Source organism: Mustela putorius, unplaced genomic scaffold, assembly GCF_011764305.1.
Source record: "Mustela putorius furo isolate JIRA1106 unplaced genomic scaffold, ASM1176430v1.1 tig00003853_pilon_pilon_pilon, whole genome shotgun sequence".
NCBI lineage: Eukaryota > Metazoa > Chordata > Mammalia > Carnivora > Mustelidae > Mustela > Mustela putorius.
This window is the reverse complement of record NW_025422005.1, coordinates 21,600,562-21,616,700: the sequence shown is the minus strand read 5'-3', so window position 1 is coordinate 21,616,700 and position 16,139 is coordinate 21,600,562. Positions and strand designations below refer to the sequence as shown.

The following is a 16,139-nucleotide window of genomic DNA, read 5'->3' as shown; positions in this document are numbered from 1 at the left end:
GGGGGCAAGTCCCTTCCCGTCTGCATTTGTTTTTCCATCTGTAACATGAGCAGGCTGGGTCACATGGCCTCTGAGGGCCCTTCTGGCCCAGCCCTTCTGGCCCTGCTGTGATCCTGGGGTCCCCTGACTCCCTCCTGTTGCTCCCCAGCCTGGACCACCCCACTGTGACTTCCCTGAACTGCCTGCAGGGGGCAGCACTCAGCAGAGCCCAGGAGAGCCCCCCCTCTTCTCCCTCTCTTCCAGAGAACAATCTGGAACAATTGGCAACTCCCAGTAATTACCCCCATTCAAAGACAAGCAAATCCCGAAATTAGCTGCTGCTGCCACCCCCTCCACAGATTAACGGGAGACACCTGAATAACAGCTTTTCTCCTGCGCCAGCATTTCCATTGTCAGCCTGGGCGGCGGCCTCAGCCAACTGGGGAACAGGTCGAGAGGTTCACAGAGACGCTCATACGCACTCACAGACACACTCACACACATACACACACACTCTGGGAAAACTATCCCCTCCCTCCAGACCCACCTGCTCCCCGCTCTTCTGGTCAGCATCCCCAAGGACATCCCACCCTGGTCCCCCAGCTCAGGCCCGAGGACTGAGCAAAGTGCCCGGCTCGGTCACACCCACCTCTGGACACCCGCCCTCATACATTTAACACTCATTTCTCTCCTCCTGTCCTGGGTACGATGCGGGGGCTCAGTCAAGGTCAGCCCTCCCCATTTCTCACGGCTCTTCTCTGCCCAGGTTCGAGCCGGCAGGGGCAGGTGGGAAACCGGCAGGGGCCCAGGTGCCAGCCCCTTCCCTTTCTACTACCTCCAACACCCTTCTCCTTCTGTTTCTGCCTGTTGAACTCCCACCCATCCGTCAGATCTTAGCCAGAATGAGCTTTCTTAGGGAACCTTCTCCAGCGCCTGGCCTCTGATTCCTACTCATGGCTGACAGAATGATTTATGACACCAGGACAGACTCCTACACTGCTCAACTCCCCCCAAACTCTAAGCCGTGGCTCTTCAAATAACGGGGGACTTCCATACCCTGCTTGAGTTCCCTGTGCCACAGTTTGAAAACTGCCTCGAGGCAGACAGGCAGTATGATGGCGCAGCCCACCCTACCTGCTTCTCCTCTCTGGGGAATCAGTCCCGAGCTACTGGTCACCCAATGTCTGAAGACAATTCCTTCCCATCTGATCCAGATTTTCTAGTTCCTAACAGCTGGAGGGCATGCTGGTTACATGCCGGTTACACCACTGTGGGCAGATTCCCCAAGCCCTTAATTCATCAGATGGAGAAAATAAGGCCCAAAAAAGAGACTTGCCTAACGCAGTGGTTGCAAAAGTGCATTCCAGAAAACACTGATCGTGGCAGATTTCTAAGTGCTACTCCATTAAAAAGGAGACAAGGAGGAAGATAAAGAGGGGTTCTCGGTTTTAAAGGAATCTGTGAAATTCTGGTGGAAAGGAAAAGAAGTCTGTTTTTTCCCTATGAGACCTCCCAGGGCTTCCTACAAATTAGTGTGCATTTCCACTCTCCAAGAGATGAGCAGAAACAGCCACGTTTCACCACCATCTCTCACCACCGACAGCTTTTTTTGTTTGTTTCGGGAAACATCCTCAGGGGAACACAGGGATGATCATGGTGATTAAGACACATGCTCTGGAGTCAGACAGGCCTGAGATCAAATCCCAGCTCCACACAGGACCCTGGGGATGCTACTTACTCTCACTAAACCTCCTTCTTCATGTGTCAAGGGAAGACAAAAACTGTTACTCTCCCAGCCAATGATACAAATATTAAATAAAATAGTGCATATAAAACACTCAGTCCTGTGCCTGGCACATAGTGAGCACCTCCAGCCGGGGCTGTGGACACAACTAGTCCCAGAAAGCCAGGGCAGCTGGCTGGCCAGAGGCAGCCTCCCGTTCTCAGCCCTTCTCCACTGCAAGATCCAACAACATCGGATGCAACATATAGATGCAAAAGAGCATCTACAACAAACACAAGCACCAGGATTTCACGACAAAGGCTATCAGCTGGCTCAACACCCTGGGAGACAGAGGGGTCCCAGTGCTCTCTCTGGAAGCCATGCTGACAGCTCCCTGGGTGGGAGCCCTCCCTGGGGGCTCTCCAGGCGGAGAAAGGGGCAAAGGAGGGTTTTGGGAGTCCAACAGCCCATCCCTGGGGACGTGAAGGGTCAGCCCTGAGGCATCCTCATAGCCACACATGGATCAGCTTGCAATGGCTAAAGACAAGAGGAAATCCCACCTGGTTGGGGTCCTGATGGGAAGGAAGCCAAAACCAAATGCTGGGCTTCTGCCTGAGCCCAAGAAGGACATAAGACATTCTACAAAGACCACCAGAAGGGGTCCCTGGGTGGCTCAGTCAGTTAGGCATCTGCCTTCGGCTCAAGCCATGGTCCTGAGGTGCTGGGATTAAGCCCTGTGTCTGGCTCCTTGCTTGGTAGGTAGTATGCTTCTCCCTCTCCCTCTACCCCCATCCCCTCCTCATGCTCTCTCTCTCTCTAGCACTCTTTGTGTCTCTCAAGTAAATAAAATTTTTAAAACAAAACAAAACAAAAAACCAAAGACTACCCGAAGACAACAGGGCAATGAGCGACGATGTCTCCAAGAGGCTCTTCTCTTTCCTGGACCCAGAGAAGACTGGTCTCTACTCTCCTCGTGCATGAATTCCCCTGTGGGTTGCAAGACACACACTCTCCCTTGCACCCCACCCCCACCCCAAGGACCAGCTTGGAGGAAGAGAGGAAGGAAGGTGAGAGCAGCCCTTAGCTTCAAGGTTGCCCCCCGGGGTTTCTTCCAGATGCTCCCCAGTTCCATCATGATTGTGGGACACCTTAAGCAAGTAACCGCAGACAGTTGAGGTTTTGGAAGGAAGGGTTGAGGCCCAGAGGGAAAAAAAACACTGGGTCTGGAGCAGAGAGACCTGAATTCAAATTTGGAGTCAAGTCACTTGACCTCTCTGGCTTCAGTTTTGCCATCTGAAAATGAAAATCTTCAGACCTTCTTTAAAGATGAGCCCTTTCCCTGATTCCCATCTACCTCAGATGAAGACAGGCCCCCAGTTACATGATCGAGGAACACTCCAGACTTTTCCTTCCCTAGTGCAATTAGGAAATAATTTTAAAGAAACATAGCTTATAATAATACCTAATAATATCTTACATATCAAGTGCTTTCATAGGCCTGGCAGGATACTTAAGTCACTTAATCCTTAGACTATGTAAGCATTACTCTCATCCCCTAGCCAAACGAGGAAAAGCAGGGCCCACAAGAGATGAGTTACTTGGTCATTAAGCAACTGCACCAGGATTCGAACCCAGGCCCATCGGACTCTGGGGCCCTGTTGTCTACCCTACTTTCCCTGTGTCTTTCTTCCTGATAAAGGAGAATCTGTGTAGAGGAAAAGAACCTATCACTTATTTAACAAACCCTTTGGCGGACAGAACCCAAAGGCACCCACAGGGGTCAAGAGCTCCAGATGGACAGGGCTCAGAAGGGGTTGAGGGTTTTCACAGGCAGGATTTCAGACACAGCAGAGGGCCCATTCCCACACACTGGGAACATCCCAGCCACCTTCCCCACAGCCAGCCTGCCACCATTTACTCAGCATGAGAAGTCCCCACGGTGAAATTCACAGGCTGAGAATGCAGCAAAATCAACACGGCTTTCTGTTCCCTTGCACCAAAATCTGGGCTCCTCTGTTTGGAAAGCAACCAAGGAAATGGAGGCTGGACCAGCGCACGGCATGGTCCTACGAGACCAGATGGACCCATGGCCCCAGGCTCCTGCCCACAGCTCTGCCATAGCCTGTGGCATGCCTGTGGTTTCCACTCCCTCCAGCAGCCACATCTCATCCAGCCCAGCCCAAAGGCGCCTCAGCCCAAAGGCGCATCTTTTGAAACTCCAGCAGCATGAATTGCTCCCACCGTCCCCACGGCAATGAGTCTGGGCCCCAACTTCCCTAGGCCATGTCTCCCCAGCTGTCAGCAAGCTGGCTGGGAGTGGTGCCCATGCATCCCGCTTCTCTGGGTCTCTCCAGAGGACTCAGCAGCAAGGCATGCGCCCACGCTGCCCCAACTTCCCGCTCTCCCCGCCGCCCACCAGAGTTGCCTGCCCAATCACACCTCCCTGTGTGCTCACCTGCACTGGCTACCCCCTCGCCCATGCCTGCCCTTCCTTTCCCAGCTCTGCCTGTCCAGATCCTGCCCATACCTGGCTCCTCTCTGCAACTCAGAAAGACCTGCATTTAAATCCTGGTTCTGCCACTTTCTACCCTTTTGTTAAGTGACTTCCCCTCTCTAAGGCTCTCTGTTTCCTCTCGGCTTCCTCATTTGTAAGGTGAGTTGATAATAGCTACTGCACTGGGCAGGGATGAAAATTTAATGAGGGAGATCATAGGCACCACATGATAAATAAGTGCATGTCAGTGAATTTGAAAACCTAAATGAAATGGGCAAATTCCTAGACAAGTCATAACTTACAACAAGTGGCTTGAAAAAAATAGAAACTCTCTATAGTCTTTTACTCCTTTAAATAAATTGAATTAAAAGTTCAAAATTTTTCTATAAAGACTGTTTTATGGGTGAATTCCACCAAACTCTCAAAGTATCAATTATTCCAATCTTTCATAATAAGGGTAAAGGAGAAGAAACCTCGGTATATTTTACATGACTAGCAGAATCTTGGTACCAAAAACCAGACAAGGATAGTAGAAAAAAGAGAAAATCATGGGCCAATCTCACTCCTGAATACAGCTTTGAAATCCTGAGCATTATTTTACCTATATTGAATCCAAAAAGACATACAAAATGTAATGAATCATGACCAGGCTGAATTTACCCCAAGTATGGAAGGTTATTTTAGCTTTAAAAAATCTGGAAATGTCACTCACCTCATTAACAACAACAACAATGCACGTATATATGATAGTGCAGAAAAAGCATTTGGTAAGTTTAATGCTCACTTAAATAAAACCTCTTAGCAAACTAAAAACCGAAAAGAACTTTGTTAACCTGATAAAACGTTTGTACCAAAAACTGTAGCGAGCTTTATTCTCAGTGTCTAATGTTAGAAGCATTCCTTTTAAAACCAAAAAAACAAACAAGGATTCCTGATATTACCACTTCCATCCAACCCAGTGCTGGAGATCCCAGTCAGTGCCACGCAGAAAGACAAGGGAAAAGAAAAAGAAAAAAAAAAAGGAAGGGAAATGAGACAGAAGAAACAGAACTGCCCATATTTACAGATCCTCTGATCATACTCAGAAAACCTGAAAGACTGTACAGACAAAAGAAAATTAACAAATAAGGTTCTCAAGACTCTGGATATAAGATCAATATATATACATAAAAAATCAACTATATTTCTCTATATGAGCAACAATTAGAAATGTAATATTTTAAAAGTGTACCATTTGTATTGGGAAAACTGGACACCCACATGCAAAAAAAAAAAAAAAATGGAGTTGGATTCTTACCTCACACCATATACAGAAGTTAACTCAAACTAGAACAAAGACTTCAATGTAAGACTTAACACTATAAAACTCTTCAAAGAGGGGCACCTGCATGGCTCATTGGGTTGACTGTCCATTCAACTCTTGATTTTGGCTCAGGTTTCAGGGTCATGAGATCAAGCCTCATATCTGGGCTCTGCACTTAGCATGGAGCCTGCTTGAGATTCTCTCCCTCCCTCTCCTACTGCCCCTCCCCCACCCCCACTTACATGCTGTCTCTCTAAAAAAATGATAATTGTTTTAAGAGCCAAGACACCTTTCAACAGAAGAATGGCTAAAGAAGATGTGGTCCATATACACAATGGAATATTACTCAACCATCGGAAAGGATGAACATCCAACTTTTGCATCAACACAGATGGGACTGGAGGAGATGATGCTGAGTGAAATAAGTCAAGCAGAGAAGGTCAATTATCATACGGTTTCACTTCATTGTGGAACATAAGGAATAGCATGGAGGACATTAGGAGAAGGAAGGGAAAAATGAATTGGGGTAAATCAGAGCGGGAGATGAAGCATGAGAGACTGTGGACTCTGTGGAACAAACTGAGGGTTTTAGAGGGGAGGGGGTTGGGAGAGGGTTAGCCCGGTGATGGGTATTAAGGAGGGCACGGATTGCATGGAGCACTGGGTGTTATACACAATGAACCATGCAACACTACATGAGATACTAATGAAGTACTACATGGCTAATGTAACATAATAAAAATAAATACATTAAAAAATAAAAAGATAATTTCTTTTTAAACTCTTAGAAGAAAACACAGGGCAAAAACTTCATGACATTGGATTTGACAATGATTTCCTGGCTATGACACTAAAAGCACAGGCAGCAAGAGAAAAAAACAGACAAACTGGACCTCACGAAAATTTTTAAAATTTTGTGCATCAAAAGACACGATCCACAGAGTAAAAAGGCAATCCACAGAAAAGAAGAAAATACTTGCAAATCATATACCTGATAATGGATTAATACGTAGAGTCCAGAGAGAACTCCTAAAACTCTACAGCAAGAAAACCCAAAAAACCCAATTCAAAAATGGGCAAAGGGCTTTAAAAGATATTTCTCCAAAGAAGATACACAAATGGTACATGCCCAAGGTGGCATCATTCATCATTAGAGAAATGCAGATCAAAACTTCAGTAGGATACTATGTCATACCCACTGGAATGGCAACTTTTAAAAAGAAAGAAAGAAAGAAAGAAGAAAATAAGCAGTGTTACAAGGATGTGGAGAAATTGGAACCCCTATGCACTATTGCAGGGAAAGCCAAACGGTACGACCACCATGGAAAACAGTAAGGTGGTTGCTCAAAAAAATTAAAAATAGAACTACCATATGATCCAGCAATTCCACTTCTGGACATGTACCCAAAAGAACTGCATCAGGGCCTCGAACAGATATGTGCACACCCATGTTCATAGCAGCATTCCTAACAATACCTAAAACACGGAGGCAACCTAAGCATCCATGGGTGGATGAATGAATAAGCAAAACGTGGTCCATACATGCCATGGAATATTCATCAGCCCTAAAAGGGAAGAAAATTCTGAAAGATGCTCGAAGATGAAAGAAGCTTGAAGACATGCAGCTAAGTGACATAAGCCAGTCACAAAGAGACAAATGCTCTATGATTCCATGTCTATCAGATAATGAGAGCAGTCAAATTCAAAGACATGGCAAGAAGACTGGGGTTTGCCAGGGGCTGGGAAGAGATGGGAATGGGGAGTGACTGCTTCATGGGACCAGAGCTTCAGTTTCGCAAGATGAACAGAGCTATGGGGTTGGATAATGGTGATGGTTACACATTATACGTGTGTTTAATACCCCCCAAACTGCACACTTAAGAACAGCTAAGGTGGTGAATTCTACATGACGTGTTATTTTACCACACACACCCACACAATGTACCATTTGCAATGGAAATCAAAAATACAAGGGACCTGAGGGTACATCTAACAAAAGATGTGCAAAGTTTTATGGAGAAAATTATCAATAGAGATTCAAGACCTAAATACCTATAGGGTTATGTATATCTTCTCCATGGATGTAAAGAAGATATGTCAGTTCTCCCCCAAACTGATCTAAACATTTAATACAAATCCACCCAATAAAGTTTTCCAAGTAACTTAAAAAGATGATTCTGAAATGTATGAGAGGGACAGGTGCCTGGATGGCTCATTCAGTTTAGCATCAAACTCTTGATTTTGGCTCAGCTCATGATCTAGGGGTTATGAGACTGAGCCCCACATTGGGCTCCATGATAAGCGTGGCGTCTGCTTAAGATTCTCTCTTTCCCAGAGCGCCTGGGTGGCTCAGTCAGTTGAGTGTCTGGTTTCAGCTCAGGTCGTGATCCCAGGGTCCTGGGGTCGAGCCCCTCATCGAGCTCCGTGTTCGGCAGGGAGCCTGCTTCTCCATTTGCCTCTTACCCTGCTCATACTCACTCTCTCTCTATCCCTCTCTCTCAAATACATAAATAAGATTTTTTTAAAAAAAATTATCTCTTTTCCTATCCATTTACACCTCCCCCATCCTGCTTGCACACAATCCCTCCTTAAATAAATAAATGAATGAAATGAAATGAAATATATGAGAAAGAGAATGAGGACAAACATAGCCAAGACATCCTTGATAAGGAGCAAAGCCAGGAGAACCTGATGTACCAGATACAAGACTTAGGTAACTCTAGTAATGAGGAAATCAGGTATCAACAGATAGAGGAATCACCAAAGCACCCGATCAAAGAGAACAAGGAGCCAAAAAACAGTCCACAGATATATGGAAGCATGATCTGTGATGAGGATGGCCTTCAGCATCACTGGTGAAAATACTGTAACAGAAGCTGGGACATGAATTACTACAGAAAAAAAAAAGAAAGAAAAGAAAAGAAAATATTAAAAAAAGAAAATCCTTCATTCCTATGACACACAAAAAATCAATCACAGATGGGTAAAGATTGAAATGCGCCATGCAAAATATAAAAAGGTTTAGAAAAAAGTAAAAAATATTTTATGACCCTGCAAAGGAAGCGTTCTCGAAGAAAACACAAAAAGTAGAAATCAGAAAGGAAAAGACTGATGAACTTGACTGAATTAAAATAAAAACTTGTTCCTCCAAAGACACTATAAATAACCTGCGGAGATGAGCCACAAATTGAGAGAAGATATTTGCAATTCATAAGTGAAAAGTGATTATCATCCTAAATATATAAAGAACTCCTAAAAACCACTAAGAAAGCAACAGAAAACCTAATAGAAAATTAGGTAAAAGGCATGAACAGGCATTTCATGGAAGAAGAACGCTGAATGGCCAATAATGATTTGAAAAGATGCTCAACCTCATTAGTAATCAGAGAAATGCAAATTAAGACTATAGAGAATTACCATTTTATACAAACTAGTTTGGCAAAAGGGAAGAAGCCTGGCAAATTCTGAGCTTGCCGTGGGGCTGCGGAAGCTCTCACTCGCTGCTGCTGGCTGTGAGCACAGGCAAAGCCACTCTGGGACACGGCTCGGCACCGTCTTCCAGAAGGAAGCAGAAAGGCGCTCTGCAATCCGGCGACTCTACCTCACAGATCTCCCGAGCAGAGGCACCTGGAGAGCCATGTAAGAACATTCAGAGCAGCCTCGTTTGTAATAACCAGAAAACTGGAAGCAGATCAGATGTCGCCGAATGGCAGAAGAGAGAAATCAACGGTTTCACATAATGCATTCACATAATGCATTCACATAATGGAAAACGATACATCGGAGAAAAAAAAAAGAAAGAAACTAGAGAGAAACACCCACCTCGCCAAATATGGGAAAAACAATGCTGGGTGATTGCATTTGTACGAAGCTCCAAAGGGAGCAAAGTTACACAATACGCCATTTGGGGCTATAGGTACACCAGTAAAACGACTCCCAAGATGGTAAGGAAATTATAGATTCGGGGGTTGCAGGGGGGCATAGTCTCAGGGAGGGACGCCAAGACGGTGTCCTAATTCACCCATGTGGCTCACCCATGCTTGTTGTATTATCACTGCATGACTTCCAGAAACATTACATATTTTCTTTTGTACAGATCAACACTAAGTAGAATAAAAAGATGTGTAAGGAGGTGATTGATGACAAGCTCCGGACACATACAGCTGACCCGCCGTATTCCGCCTACACACTGGGCACAGCTCTCACTATACGAGATAGATATAATAGCCAGCCTGCTCTCTAGCACACCTTCCAGTGAAGATGACCTTTAGCTCCATTTTGTACACAAAGAAGCAGACACCCAGAGAGGTTAAGCAGCCGTCACCAGGTCACACAGCTAAGGGGATGTGAGAGGCAAACCCAGGTCTATCTGACTCCAGAGTCATCTTTTTTCACCACCGGTCCCCTGCCTCTCCCCCAGCAGCTGCTCCGCAGACTCGAGACTGCTCTGGTCCCCTTTGATCACACAGCGTCACTCCTTTCTCTGACTCCCTGGAGCACTTCCCACAATCAACATGTGACCTCGAATGCCCCCCATCCAGGAGTCTATGTCTAAGTCCTCCATCTTCCTAAAGCTCCCCAGTGCAAACAGGTAATACCCATGCCTCGCCGGCATTGCTTTGTTTTGGGTTTGAGATGTACCAGAACTCACTGGAGGGGCTCGGTCATCCTGGCTCGGATATGGAATCCCAGAGCCCCAGGGAAGGGCAGGAGGGCCACGCACTCACCTCGGGGGCTATAGCCATGGGTGTCCATGAAGGACAGGCCCAGCCGCTCATCCTCCTGCAGGGTGCTCTGGTCCGTGAAGCTCCGGTCCACCGCACTCATCATGTGGGTCTTCTCCTGGCGGTAGTTGACAGTGGCCTTGGTCATGTTCACCGGCTTCCTGCAGAGAGGGGTCAACAAGACACATGGGTGCTGAGCTGGGCAAGACAACACCCAGAGGTGGATGGGGAGGCCAAAGAGTCAGGGGGCTTTGGCCCCAGGAGACTATCTAGAAGCATCTCCAGATACCGAGAGAGCTTTGCTCCCCAAAACCAGAGTTGCTGCCTCCCCCGCAAGGGACTGGGCAAAGTCCCTCTCCTGGGGACCTTTGCTAAGGACAAGGGATAAAGCCCAGTGGCCTCGGGCTGGAACGTGGCCCCTGTCACTGGCCTGGAAGGCTCAGGAAATGGGTAGGATAGTCACTCTGGAACTACTCTGGTACCATGCAGTCACCCCCATCCAAACTAGGAAGATGACCGCCCCAGCTCCAACCCCAGCACGCCCCCATAGCCATCTTCCTTTGCCCCATCCTCACCGAACATGCACCCTGAGAACCCCTCTTCCCCACAATGGAGGGGCACTACAGTCCTTCATGGCAGAGAGTCTGGCTGCTACTTGGCCAGTGCTCGGAAGTTTTCCTCTGGGCAGGGGATGAACTCCAACTGGCTTCTTCCTATCCCCAGAGCCCCCAGGACAGTCCCACCATGGGCCACACTGGACGTCCATATTCCTGCCACTGTGCACCAGTCCATCCAGCCACTGGAAGCAGCGGAGAGAGGAAGCAAGAGGCCCGGTTCCTCCTGAGAGCCTTGCGAAGAGGCCCCCAAACAAGGGCCCTGCACAGCCCAGGCCTGCAGCCCAGTTTTGCAGATGAGAATGGCAGTGTGTGACCCCAGAGGACTCAGAGGGAAGAGGGAGGAAGAGCAGGGGGCATAGTCCATGACCAACATGCTGAGCAAAAGGGAAAGAGGCAATGACTTGGGACCTGTCTTGAAACTACGGTGGAGCCAATCACAGGGAAGGCTCAGGATGAGATCACCATTCACCCTGCTGGGCCCCACAGCATGGAGGATGTGGGGTAGACCTGAGGGAGGACTTCCAGGTAAAGAGAGCTCAGGAACCTTGACCATCAGTGAAGATGAGGAGGCTAAGGAAGGGTTCTTCCCAGGGGCAAATTCCAATCAGTCTGTAGTCGAGAGCTGTCCAAGGCAGGGAAAGACTGGGTGACCCCCAACGACCAAGCTCTGGGCATCACCCTCACCATGGCCCAGGCCACAGATGAAGAGAAGCCTCTGTGGCTGTGACCTTGACCACTGACATAGGAGAGAAGGTCGAGGGGGTAAGAGGGACGGAGAGGGAGTGAGGAGGGGGCAAGGGAATCAGGAGGATAAGAGAAGGAGGGGGGGGGGGAACTAAAGGGACCATGACAAGGAGAGAGATGGGGAAGAGGGCAGAGAGAGGGAGGGACAGGCAGACAACAGCAAACCACAGGGAGGTCGGACAGAGGACAGCAGTCAAGCTGTGCCTAGAAGGCAGTCTCCAGTGGTGTGCCCCAGGGCTCTGCTCCCTGCCCAGGCCTCTCAGTTCACTTGGGAGAAGAACTACAAACACCAAGCACCCAGCTCCACAGAAGACAGAAGCCGAGGGACACGGGACACAGCCGCCAGGGGATCTCAGGGTGAGAGTCAGCAGATGGCAATCCTGACACTTGGAAAAGTTCTGCATTTAGGGTCAAACAAAAGCCGTGGAGGGTGTGGTTGCTGGAAAAGCTAGTGTGACCCTGGATGGTATGGATGCAAGTAGGGGATCCAGGAGGAGGAGAGAGACCCTGGTCCTCTGGGCTGTCCTGGGGGCACCTGAGCCTGCTCTGCAAGGAAGGAGGACAGGCACAGGTGCAGGGAATGTTCTGGAAGGCTTGCAGAATCAGAGAAGACAGAAGCAGAACACAGAGTACCATCAGGAGACCAGGCAGTCTGAAGGAGCCTGGGTGGTAACCCCAGCTCTGGCACTTCCTGTGACCTCTGACCAGTCCCTTCACCTCTCTGAGCCTTGGTCTCCTCATCAAGGAGGGATGACGGCAGGTGTTTCTCAGAGTCCAGGCCCAGAGAAGAGCCCAGAAATGATGGGTCTGAAGAGCCTGGGGCCGCCCGGTTAGAAAAGGGGCTCCTGCTGACCTAAGACCTGTGTGCACCGTGGGGACAGCTGCCAGGGATGGGGAGGGCCTGCCCCAGACATGCGCACACACGTGCCTGGCTGTGGACCCCAGCGAGGGACTGGTGCGAGGCCCTGCACATGAGGAGGACGACCTAGGGCCCGAGGGGACAGGGAGGGGCTACTTACGGGTAGTAGGAGTAGGCATAGTGGTCCCTCCTGGCAGCGTGCAAAGAGAACAGCACAGTTGGGCCCATGGTCTTGCCACACGGTGGGCTGAGGGCAGTGCCCAACCCGCAGGGAGGGGTCTGCTGCTCTCTGTGCTGGGGAGGGCGCTGGCCAGGGACCAGATGGGTCAGGAGGACCTTCCCTGTCCCAAGGGCTGGCTGGGCTCAGTCGTTGAAAACCAAGACCCGAAGCCCCTTCCAGAATCTTCCCCGAGCCCGCTGCTGGAGGGAGGAGGAGGTGGGGAAAGGGCCTGGGGAAGCAGAGCTTTCACACAGTCACACACACAGACACAGAGAGAAATACGCACACTTGCACACTCACACATAAACAGACACACTCACATGGCTACACGATCACACACAGACACCCTCCCTCGCATGCTCACAGGCGCCCCGACTCCCCACTGCAGCCCCACCCCTCAGGGCCAACACTCCTCACACCTGCAGGCCCCTCTGCACACACCTGTGCCTGGGAGGGAGCCCTGGCTGGGGGCGCGGAGGTGGGGAGAGGGCTCCTACTGGACTCTGGGGCAAAGGTGAGGCCCACCCTCCCCAACCCAGACTGCCCCTGCATGTGGGGTCCATCAAAGGAGCCGTGCTGCCCCCTGTGGGCACCCAAACCATGGCTTGGCTCTGATCCCACTTCACAGGTGGGGAAGCTGAGTCCCAGAGAGTTGTGGTCCTCCTAGGCCTCTCTGGGGGGTCAAGGGCAGAGTTTAGACACCTGTCCTAAGACCCGGACCCCCAGAGCCAGCTCCCTCCTGAGGCCCCCTCCAGGCACATCCAGGGGTCCTCCACTCACCTGCCCCCACACCTCCCCACCAGCAGGGACCCCCGGGAATGGCCTTCCACAGGGACTCCTGCAGACTGGGGGAAGGGAAGGAGACAAGAGTGGAAGGCTGAGGCCCAGCAAGGGCAGGAGAGTGGCTGGAGGTCACACAGCACGTCTCCTCTCCTCCATCCCAGGAGAGAGAGGAGGGTGCAGGCCTATGGCTGGTCACGGGGACCCCAAAGAAGAGGGGGAAGGTGGAAGGAATGGCGTCCTGGTCTCAGCTGTAACATCATGACTTTTCAAGAGCCTTCCACAAAGACTCCCCCAAAATTACCAATTCTATCATGTCACCTTTACCCTCTCTCTGTTACCCTCTCTTTTCACAATCTGTAATCATCTGTTTGTGCTGCTTCTAGTTTAATGTCAGGCTCCACACTAGCTCCAAAGGACAGCATCTTCTCTTCTACCCACTGCAGGCTCCCAGAGCCCTGGACAGCACCCAGGCCAGGAGGATCCCCCAATAAATATTTCATGGAATTAAGTAATCAATAAAGAGGGAAAATAAATAAAAGAACTCCACCTCTGTGAGCGTCCCTATCCAACCCCAAAGGAGTGAGATTAACAATGACCCCGCCCAAGGGCCCACTGTCAGCCCAGCTCCTCTCGCCTCTCTCCACCTGCTGAGCTGGGAGTTGGGGGGAGGGGGTCAGGAGGACCCCACTCCACTGGGCCAGGCCCTGGGGATCCACAGCCAACAGGACAGAAATTTCTCTGCCCTCATGGAGCTCTCGGTCCAGCAGGGAAGAAAAACAACTGAGCCAAGCACTCTAAGAAAAAGAAAAAGTACAGGGAGAAGAAAGCAAAGGAGACGGGTGGGATTCTGAAAGCAGAATAAGAGCTGTACCAGCCTGGGGAGTTCGCCCAGCACAGATGCCTCCAGGCTCATTGCCCACCCCAGCAGGACAGAATGGGGAGCCTGACCACCCTCCCCCTGACCCCCCCCCCGCCCGCTAGCATCTCCCACCCCAGGCCATCTCCTTCCTCCAACAAGGATGCACAAGGGGGAACCGGGTATCAGCCTTCCCTCACCGACCTCCTAACCTGCCTGCGACATTTAATGTGGGCCCCTCCATGGCTGGCAGGCCTGCTCTGTCCCCCGACAGTGCAAGGCAGACTGGAGGAGCCCTGAGGGGCACGGTAGACCCTGAAGGCTAGGATAGGATTTCAGAGAGGGGGGGGCTGCATGAGGTGCTGGAGAATGGGACTGAATGGCTTTTAGAGGAAGGAAGTCTGGGGAGATCCTCAACACTCCGGGGGTAGCCTGGAAAGGTTTCCGGGATAGCACATGTGCAGACTCACAGCTTCCTAATGAGGCTCCAGCAGCATCTCTGACCCATCCTGTCCTAGGCCCAAGGCTCTCTGCAGAGGTGGGTGACACCCTCCAGTGGGCCCATCCTCTCTCCTTGAGGATCAACTTCTAAGGCTTCAAATACTACCTACAATGCCCCAGGATCTGACCTCTCCCCTACAGCCCTCACCATCTGCCCCCTCTCCACCCCACCGCACCCCAGTCCCCCGCAGAGGAGGAGTGCAGATACTTGTTAATTCTGGGCATCTACTGCACGCTGGCCACAGTGAGGCCCTTCACATCCGGGCCCAAAGGAGCCCGGGTTTTGTCGTCAGGACTGGCTTCAAACCAGACCCTGTCACTTACCAGCCGAGTGACATGTTAAGTCGCTCAGTTAGTTTCCTCATCTGTGAGAAGGGGCTCAGACCTGCTTCGTGGGTCAGGATCCAAGAAGGAAGAGTTCTCTGATGTATCCTGATGCTAGAACAGTGCCCGGCCCACGGCAGGGGTTCAGTAACTAATGTTCTAACGGATGGGCGTGTATAAAGCCCTGGGCGCACGGAAATCCGCATTAAATGACAGAGTTTAGAGTTTATCTCAAGAAGCTGTGCAGGCACTAGGGAAGGGAAAAAATCAGCTTTACCCCTTGGACGGGCCAACCCCACCTGGCCGGCAGGCCCTACCACCGGACTCCCTGGGAGAGTGTCTCTCTGCTGGTACCGGGCCTCGGGAATGGCAGCTCTGGCCAGTTTTCTGCTAAGTAGGCCAGATCCTACCTATCAGCTCCTGGTAACCCTGAGACCCAGCAGCAGCCCCGAAACAGCTGTGCAGAGGCCAGGTCCAGAGAGGACTCCCCGGATGACCTCGGGCAGGGTCATGCCCCCTGGGACCTCGACACCTCCATCCTCCCATTAGTGTGCTTGGACCAGTGTCCTGGGGCTGCCTGGCGGGGAATGACGTGGAGGGGACGGGAACCAGAGTGGTCTCAGAAGCTTCCCTCACTGCTCCACCCAGAGGCTCTGCCTTCATCTGTTCCATGTACTGGGCCTCCTACGGGAGGCTGAGCTGGTGTTTTGAAAACAGGTTCTGTTGCTTTAAGACAATCTGAAAACCACTAGACTAGATGTCCTTGAACTACCAGGCATCTCTCACCTTCTGGGTTCTGAGCCTCCACAGTTCTAAATTCTGAGATCTTTAGAATCCCAAATCCTGGATTTCTGGAACTGAAATTCTAAGTTGTGGATTCTAAGAGGTTCTGGGATTCATGCTGCCCACTGTAAGATGCCCTGGGAAAGGCAGAGCCAGACCTTGGAGGCCGGGGAGGGGTGGGGGGCAGGAGCAAGTTCTCCTCTGAGTCATGGGCCCAGGGAGACGCCAC

General features: G+C 50.4%; 1 protein-coding gene across 7 annotated transcripts in view; it reads right to left on the bottom strand.

Moving 5' to 3' along the window:
* Positions 1 to 16,139, bottom strand: part of PTPRU (protein tyrosine phosphatase receptor type U) — a 77,130-nt gene that overhangs the window by 19,796 nt on the left and 41,195 nt on the right. For 4 of the 7 annotated variants that reach the window (XM_045064074.1, XM_045064075.1, XM_004740972.3 and 1 more), the window contains exon 15: positions 10,227 to 10,384. In XM_045064074.1, the coding sequence (XP_044920009.1) occupies positions 10,227 to 10,384 (158 nt within the window). Of the gene's footprint in view, positions 1 to 10,226; positions 10,385 to 12,603; positions 12,634 to 16,139 lie in introns of all 7 variants that reach the window. The other 3 variants (XM_004740969.3, XM_045064076.1, XM_045064077.1) reach the window with 1 other exon arrangement.